At 31.7% G+C, this 9,473-nt stretch overlaps 2 protein-coding genes across 2 annotated transcripts; one reads left to right on the top strand and one right to left on the bottom strand.

The window, feature by feature from the left end:
- LOC18613309 (non-specific lipid transfer protein-like 1) lies at positions 308 to 1,858 on the bottom strand. The gene is made up of 4 exons (XM_007050485.2): positions 1,489 to 1,858; positions 1,369 to 1,395; positions 953 to 1,018; positions 308 to 842 (listed from the first exon to the last, which is right to left on the bottom strand). The coding sequence occupies exons 1-4, from the start codon at positions 1,814 to 1,816 to the stop codon at positions 619 to 621; spliced, it is 645 nt and encodes a 214-aa protein (XP_007050547.1). The 5' UTR covers positions 1,817 to 1,858; the 3' UTR covers positions 308 to 618.
- LOC18613310 (non-specific lipid-transfer protein-like protein At2g13820) lies at positions 3,446 to 4,614 on the top strand. The gene is made up of 3 exons (XM_007050486.2): positions 3,446 to 3,871; positions 3,980 to 4,099; positions 4,238 to 4,614. The coding sequence occupies exons 1-3, from the start codon at positions 3,559 to 3,561 to the stop codon at positions 4,354 to 4,356; spliced, it is 552 nt and encodes a 183-aa protein (XP_007050548.2). The 5' UTR covers positions 3,446 to 3,558; the 3' UTR covers positions 4,357 to 4,614.

The raw sequence follows: 9,473 nt of genomic DNA on the forward strand, positions 1-9,473 counted from the left end.
TAAAAAATAAAAAATAAATAATCATATATATATATAATAAAGGATATTTTTGTTTTTTAATTTTCTATCCTTTTTTATTCTAAAACTATTATTATAAAAAAAAAAACTACTATAAGTTATAATAATTATTTTTGTTTTATTCTATTCGTAATACAAAATTATGTAATAATTATTCTGTTTTTTCTCACTTCATTTTATTCTCACGGAATAAATATTCTATTCTATTTCTGTCTATTCCGTAAACCAAACGTACTATTAAGGCTAAATACACTGATAAAAATTTGATTGTGTATGCATCTCTTTAGAACTTATAATTTTCGTTGAGAATATAGGATTTTTCAATTGATGCTTCCAAATTCCTGGCTTTAAACTCAGGAGCTAGCATAGTTGGCAATTTGAAGCACTTCATTAGCCAGCTATGAATTGGTCCTAACTTCTAGAGCTGTTTATAAAGTTGCTTGGGACGATCCAAGGTTTGCTGCATACATGTTCTTTATCAATATGGACCAAATATAATTAAATGCGGGGGCCTACAGCCACCATTAAACTCAGATCACTCACAACGAAATAAGCTCACATATCCAGAACTTAAGAACAAATATAGAATACAGTTAGGACTCAATAGAGCTTGAAAATTGTGATTCCAATCAATAATATGAGTAGTGATGGAGGGGAAATGTAAGATGGATTAGATGCCGATGGCTGTACTACTGGCCTAATCCCTGGATTTATTGTGGCTGAGGGATCTTCTGGTTCATCCTCATCTCCTGGTGCTGATGCAGGAATTAAGTCCAGGGGCGTATCAGATTCCGATGCTGGACCTTCCGCTGAAGCTTTGGAAGCTGTCCATAAAAATAATTTTCCTTTTAGAAAAAAAAAAAAGTCTAGGTTTGCACGGTATTGCTCAAACTACGAGGTTTGTTTTGTTAATCAAAATACCGATACAGATTACCTCTAGGACTTAAAGGAGACGCGGCTGTTGGTGGAAGAGTCGGAGGAAGTAGAAAAGGAACAGGGCCTGCCAAACAAAGTTAATTTACATTTTTCTTTGGATTAGTTAATGCAAATTGTTTGGTAACTGAAGAATGTGTGGTTAATTGGTATGAGAAAGCATCCCAGTTATACACTTTCTACAACACTAATAAAATTCCAGTGACATGATTTACTAAGTTGTCAGGAGAGATGTTATTTCTGCGCCCCATATGTCTTGGGGCACTGCCCCATTTCGTGTGGGATCCAAACCAATGCAAAAAAGAATTGATCTGAATCAAAAGACAGCAGACGGAAATAGCAGCTCTTAGATCCTAGTTTCCCCCTAAAGTTATAACTCATGAAAAATCCAAAAATATTTTCAGTTGCATATGTTACCTGGAGCAGGTAGAGGAGTGCCAGAACCTGCAAAACACATGAAATGGACCGTTGAGAGAGTTGCAGGACTCAGAGGGAAGTGTAAAAGGATTTTAGATGAGGCAGACTAATTAATAAAACCTTTGCACTGCACTGGAACGCCACCCATGTTACAAGCTCGGGGGAGACCAAGTGCCAGGGTTCTGTTTATGGGCAGTTGGAAAGGTACATTTGCTGTAATTATAAGACAAGCACAATCCATGCTACCGCTCATGAGCGACTTCACTGCACCGCAACAGCCTTGAGTTGGCGATGAGCCATTGCTGGTGCTTCCAGTGATAAAATTTAGGCATGGGGTGAAGCTGGAGATCATTGAGGCTGTGCAGGATGTAGAAATTTGCCCATTAACTGAAATGACTGACACGGCTGCTAATATTGCAATGACTTGGAAAACCTTGAAACCTTCCATGAGTTGTGAGTGAAATGGAAGAGTGTGGAGCAATGAAACGAGTGTAAAGTTCTTGGTTGGGTCAAGTGCGTGATGGAAAGGAAAGATTTATAGTTTGGGAGGGGTTCAAGCAATTTGGAGGGGAAAAGCAGGCAGTTTTGAAATGGGTTCTGGAGTTCAACTACTTTAACTAACTCCCGTCACTGAAGTAATGTTTGTTTTTTTTTATTATTATTATTTTCACATTTTATATGTTATAATGAAACTACAAGCCGTTCAAGGTAGGTAGTTTGGCATGTTAGTTGTAACTCTGGATTTGCCGTTACTATTTTTTTTTCCCTGTTTAATTATGGTGGTGACTCGGTTGATTGTAGTTGCCTTCTTTTTTTGGTTGAAATGGAGTGCAACCCTGCATCTTCCTCGTAGCATAGAAAAGAACGCAGGGTAGGTTTGCAATCAACACCAATGATCTATTGCCCAATGTGTCAAGTAGTCTTATTTTCTTAAGCAGTATATGGTCAAGAGATGTCAAAAGCCTTTTTTTCTCTTTTTCATTTTGGGAGAAGTGAGATTTCAATTCGCTTTTTAAGCAAGAATGTGCATGTGAAATGCTTTTAATTAAAAAAAAAAAAGGAATAACACCTTGTTTGATATTAATAGTCTAGTTAAGATATTAGAAAACAAAATGATTAATGCTCAATTAAACGATAACTACATGGCACAATTCTTGCTAACATTATTCACTTCAGAATTTGGACTATAGTCTTACATTTACAGATAGAGACGTATCTAGGATTTTACCTAAGAGGTGATCAAAAAATAATCATATAAGATCATAGATCGAGTCAATGAATTGATTCGAAATAAAATTTTAATTATTTTTAAAATAAAATTAAATTATAACACAAAATTTCATTAACAATTTAAAAATAAAATTAAAAGGGAACCATATAAGATCATGCATCGAGTTAATAATTCGATTCAGAACAAAAATTTAATCACTTTTAAAATTAAATAAAATTATAATATAAAATTTCATTAACAATTTAAAAATAAATTTTCAGATTTATCAATACAAATAAACATAAAATATAAACAATTGAAGGTTTGAAATTTAAGTTTAAAAAAATTAAACCCAAACTTTTAGATAATAAGGTAGATGACTTACCAATATTTCAAAACAATGTATTTTTAATTTTTTATGTATAATAATAAAATGATTTAAAATTAAGGAGTGGCGTTCGCGACCCTTCCTCCGCAATAGGTTTTAGTCTTTTACCTAAGGCATCTAAGGGCACTCTGAGAATTTTGACTAGTCAAGTTTTGGAGTGTCCACTATAAACCTGTGATTGTTTCACCTATAAACCTTTTGTCCTATGCTCGTTGGTGAGAGCTTCTTTAAACAGAACCTTTTGTCTATAATTTCATATCATACTATCTTAAACTATTAAAAGAAAACCGAAGTCCTTAAGCAAAATATAATTAAACTGAAATATACTGTGGAAATCGAGAATCTGTTTAGTTATCGAACAACCCTCAAGTTTAGTAAGAGTTGGTCATCCAAATATACCAATCTATTTGTCACCTTCCTCAAAGACTTTACTATATAATTCCAGTCGTTTCATTCTCCTTCTCACTCAAACCCCAAGTCTCCAAATCCGATCAAACAATTTGACTTCCAACTTCCCTGGTTCTTACACGCAAGATCCATCTCTTTCCACTTCCGAACATTCTAGGCATACAGAAGTTCTGAGAAAGAGGAAATGGCTTCCAGAGGACTTGAGATGGGCCTAATCCTAGTCCTGATGGGAATGCTATGGGCTAAAGCCGACGCCCAAAGCTGCACCACGGCACTTACCAGCTTATCCCCATGCCTAAACTACATTACTGGAAATTCATCCACCCCATCGCCTACATGCTGCTCACAGCTGAAGAGCGTCGTTCAATCATCACCACAGTGTCTTTGCTCTGCGCTTAACAGTGGCGCTTCATTGGGAATTAGTATAAACCAGACTCTTGCTCTGCAACTCCCTGGTGCTTGTCAGGTGCAAACTCCACCAATTAGCCAGTGCAATGGTAAGCTCAATTAACTTTTGATTTGTACTAATGCTTATCGTACTTTTCTATCACAAGGAGACGTTTTTCTTTTCTTTGACTTGAATTAAATATTCCCTGGTGGAACAGCTGGAACGCCTTCAACTCCAGCAGCTCCACCAGCAGCGTCTCCAACTGGTTCACCATCAGATTCTTCTGATGAGACACCCGAGGGTGCCATTACTCCTTCAGCGTCAGACGTTCCTTCTGGTACACATTAAAATTGTTCTTGTCATCAAGCTGATCGAAAAAAGAAAATTATATTTCTTGATTCTAATGGCAAGTTTTCAGGCATTGTTATATGATTAAGGGACAGATTTTCATGTTAGTGCTTGGATAAATATGCAGGAACAGGATCTAAATCTGTCCCATCAGTTGACGGGGGATCATCCGATGCAAGCACAGCAAAAGCTTCCCTTCGTTTGATTCTCGTCCTTCTCTTCATTGCAACCGTCACCAAATACTGAGTTAGTCAGGGTCCTCTATAGGGAATTGTTGCGTGTTTTTTGTAGCTTTGATGATGATTCTTTATCCCATAGTTTCGTGATATGATTCTTGTTTCCAATGATACGAGTGTTGTTGTACTGCTTTGTTTGAGTTGTTTAATAGGAAATTATCCATGGACTTTCTTAGTTTCCTTTATTATTCTATTGGTCAAATTCTGAATTTAGTCTCTGTATCATATTAAAACTGTAACTTAATCCTTTTATTATTATTTGCACAAATTGAGTTTCTCCGCTTTTAACAATTAATTGTTCATCTTAATTCAATCATTAACGCCGTACACTGTTAAAATTGTCTTTGTTAAATTTGTTTACCTAACGTTGAATATGTTGACTAAAACTAAAAGTAATTTTTTTCAAAAAAAAAAAAGCAACAGATTTTTATTTAAAAAAATTAACAAATATTTTAAAAAATAAAAATAAATTTTAATATTTATAAAATACTTCAATTATATTTTTATTTTTTTCTCAACCAAAAAATCAGAAATAATTTTTAATTTTTTAAAAATTCTAAAAATTTAAAAAACAAAAATAATGTTTTATCTTTAAAAATTTTGAGGAATTGTAAAAACTATAAATATTTTTATTTTTTTTTAAAACTCAAAAAAATTTGGAAAAAGAGAAGAAAATTTTGGAAGATGAGAGAGATGGGAAAGAGAGACAATGTTATTTATGAAGAAAAATTGGAAAATTATTTGATTTTTTTATTGTTCATAATTTTATAAAAATAAAAATAAAAATTATTTCTNATATATTAGAAAAATAAAAAAAAAAGTGCAATTAATTTTTTAAATTTTTAAAAAATAAAAATAATAATATTACATATAAGGACTTATCTCATTTTTGACTTGATGCTTGTAAGATTGGTGAAGTTTTTCATATTTCTTATAGGAATTTGAATGTGATCACCAAGTGAATATTTTTCTCTTGATAACCTTTTCTTTTGGTTGTATTTGGTATTTTGTTGGGAATGTGATTAGTAAAAAGGTAACTTTGTAGCGTTTAGTATAAAGGAAAGTGATATTGCAGTGGATGTGATTAGTGGGAAGATTATAATGTAGTGTTTAGTTTAGAAGCATTTTACTAAAAATATAGTATAAGTTTAAAAAATTATCCTTATAAATGAAAATATAATATTGAATAAACTTATATTCTTTTAATGTAAAATTTTAACTTTTCAACTTTATCACTTAAAATAATAGATAATAAAATGACAATAATAATATTAAAATATATAAAATTAATAAATTAGTTAAATTTTAAATAATTAAATTAGTTAATTTAAATTATTTTATAAATAAATTAATTAGTTAATATAACTAACTAATTAATTAATTAATTTAAAATAATCAATCAATTAATATTAATCACACATTTATATAAAAAATTATCATTTCTAATTAATTCATATGCACTTTATTGTAAAATTAATATATGATTTATCAATTATACATTTTTTTAAAAAAAATTAATAAGCAGCTTTCATAAGTAGAGAGGAAAAGAAAATCCCTTCCATCAGGAAAACAAAAGAATGGAAAAAACCCTAGAAAGTACATTAGATATAGGCCAAATTCTTTGTGGGTAAGGCCTGAAACGAACAAAAGCGATAAATGTTTGTGAGAATCTGTAATATTTGTTCTTAAATTTAGATACGGATGATGAAATCCGCTATTCAATTATTCATTCTACTATGATGAGGTAAAATGATAGGCCATGGTTTTGTATTCTTTTTGCAAGGCTTGCTTTATTCTTCAAAAAAAAAAAGAAGAACCCCTTCAGGAAAGATTCAATTTGCCCCACCCTATACAATTAACCAAAACCCACAAAAGATCTCCATCCAAAAAGCACGATAAAAACAAAGTTCAACCTCTGACCAAAAAGTCAGAAGCCCAAGTATTAAACCACAAGATGCTTTAAACCACAGAATTGAGCCCAAAAACACAGAAGAAGAAGAGAAAATAGAATAGAGGATTTGATCGAAATGTGCAGGTGAGTGAGGAGAGGAAGAAGAAGAAGTGATAAATGAAGAGAGAGTGTCGGTGATAATTTGGGAAAAAGAAATATTTTAACTTTCCCCCAACTTACTTTCCCTCCATAAGCTAAAGGAATGACATTCCCTTAGCTCATTGCAATAACATTAAAATTGCAACGACAGTCCTTTCCTTTGTTGCAAACTAAACACTGTAAAGACATTTCACTCATTTAAATTGCAAGGAATATGAAGCACTTATTTTATATCAAACACCTCTTTCGTGTTTCATTGTTTTTCCTCGAAAGACTCTATGTACACATGGCAAGCTTAAGAATGACACTCTCATGGCTTTTCACATTCAAACTTTTGTTTGCTAGTAGTGCTTATGGCACTTGTACAACATATACGTAATAGAACAATTTAAAAGCTGACTTGTGATTACCAATATCCCATGGCAAGTATTTCTCCAAAATTTGAAACTGATGTTACAATTTATATATGATGCTAACAAAGTTGAAATTGAAGTTGAGAGAGATTGCAACAAAAATTATTTTATAGAGAAATCGTGAAGAAGAGTTGTGAAAATGATTAGATGTTGTCTCCAATAATGGCTCTTCTTTAGAACAATTCAATATTTTCCCCAATATCATAAATAGTGACTTTTTTTTTTATGGAGCTCCATAGTTGACTAGTCATTTACTTACTTTACCACTGCTTTAGTTTACTCTATTAGATTTGTAGGCTCATTTAAGTAATGCTATTCATAAAAATGTTACGCGTTCTTCACGCTTCATATTATTTTATGTGGTCAAAAGAGAACCATCAACTATACATCAAGGAGGTCAACTCTCAACTTAATGTGATTGAGATTAGTTCAACCCTTTAAATAAGTTAGTGTAAAAGTTATGATCGATTCGTGAATAATAAGCTATGGCCAAGAAATTAGTGATAAAGCTAGTAAACAATAATATAAGAGGAAATTGTGAGAAATAACCTTCCTCATAAGCCTAATTCAAAAATATCATTTTTTATAATTTTAATTATTTTTGATCAATTTTTTGTATGACTTGACAATAATACATTTTAAACAATTTCAGACAAATTAAAATGGTTTCAATTTTCTCTCTCCTGCGATCTAGATAAAAATTTCAAAATTAAATCTCGATTTCTCTCTTTGCTCAAATATGTCTATCTCGCCATCCAATTCGCAGATATGACATCAAGCTCTTTCTTATTTTGTTTTATTTTTTTGGATGGTGGATCTTGGGGTTCTTAAGGGCGATGAACAACAATTTTGCTATTTGCAAGCAGCGATTTTGCTCAAGGAGAAAAAACAGCTAAAGCATGTTTGATGGGTTTTATGGTGGTTTACGGTTTTGTTGTGTTTGGGATTGAGATGATTGTTAAGCATGTTTGCTAGAAATTTTAATTTTTTTTTATGAGATTTTGAGTTGAAATTGTTCAGAGAATATTTTGTAAAAATGGTATATTTTGTTTTTGTATAAGGAGAGTGAGCAAGACCCTCCTGATAGGGATATATTTTCTCTTGCTTTGGAAGGTTATAGAGTTTTTGTAACCTATCTTTTATAAAATGCACAATTTCATGGTTTAACAAAAAAAAATATGTGTTTTAGGTTCTTGAGTTTATTGGTTTATTCATAGAACCCAAAAATTGAGTTTACTGATTTTTAGGTATTGCGTGATTTAATCACTGTGTGACTAGTTTTTAGTCATTACGTGATTGGTTTTAGGTATTACATGACTAGTTTTTATACATTATGCGATTGATTTTTAAGCAATGCATAAGTCACACAATACCTTACTAACTAGTCACACAATGCCTTACTAACAAGTCACACAATGCCTATCAACTAGTCATGCAATACCTTATCAGAAACTAGTCAATCAATGCCTTATCAAAAACTAGTCACGCAATGCCTATCAACTAGTCACACAATACCTTATCAGAAATTAGTCACGCAATGCCTTATCAAAAATTAGTCACGCAATGCTCAAATTCAGTCACGCAATGCCTATTAATTAGTCACACAATGCCTTATCAGAAACTAATCACGCAATGCTTTATCAAAAATCAGTCACGTAATGCCCAAATTCAGTCACGTAATATCCAAAGTCAGTCACGTAATGCCTAAAAACTAATCATATAATTCCCAAATATCACCAAAACTACTGAATTCCATTTAACAAGATCAACAACTTCAAACGATACACCATATTCCATTTAACAACATAATTAACAAATATGAATGCTCAAAATGTTCGAAAGTTTTTCTTCATATATCAAAAATCACTCTAAAATGTTTAAAAATACTCAAAACGCTCACAGATTTTCTTCGTGTATCAAAAACTACTCCAAAATGCTCAAAATGTTTAAACGTTTTTCTTTCTGGTAAGAAATACTCCAGAAATGAATAGTCTGGTAAGAAAAGCTCAAAAAATATGAGTAAATTTGAGGCGCAAACCTAAACATATTTGACCTATTAATAAGTTTCAGGTTGAGGCGCAGAGCCTAACGAATGGGTCGGTTTCATTAAGGATAATTTTGTTCAATTTTTTTTTCTCTTGGCTAAAAACAAATAAAATTATAGGGATGACCATTCTTAAAAACGCCTTATGCCTCAGGCTCATTTATGAAAAGTACTCATAACATAATATAATTACAATCAAATTATGAGCGATAAAGCTTATGACTAAAATATGAGTAACGAACTATTGCCAAAGAATAGGCGATAGCGATAAAGCTTATGACTAAAATATGAGTAATGAACTATTGCCAAAGAATAGGCGATAAAACTTGCAACCAATAACATAATATTATTGCAATCAAAGTGTGAGCAATAAAACTTGTGGATGAAATAAGAATGATGAAATATGGTCAAAGAATGAGCGATAAAACTTGTCTCTTATCTATGGTGTAGATTAAATTGATGGTTTTTTGTTTCTTTACCTCATCCTTGAATTGCTTTAATTGTCAAGGTATTTCTCTTATTAAAACAAATAGCTCCCTTTTGTTTAAAAATTAGTATTATTGGTCTTTTGTGTAGCTTTAACCAAATTAACAAAAATAGGAAAAGGTAAGCTTTTTAAG

This window comes from Theobroma cacao, chromosome 1 (genome assembly GCF_000208745.1).
Source record: "Theobroma cacao cultivar B97-61/B2 chromosome 1, Criollo_cocoa_genome_V2, whole genome shotgun sequence".
In the NCBI taxonomy this organism is placed as follows: Eukaryota; Viridiplantae; Streptophyta; class Magnoliopsida; order Malvales; family Malvaceae; genus Theobroma; species Theobroma cacao.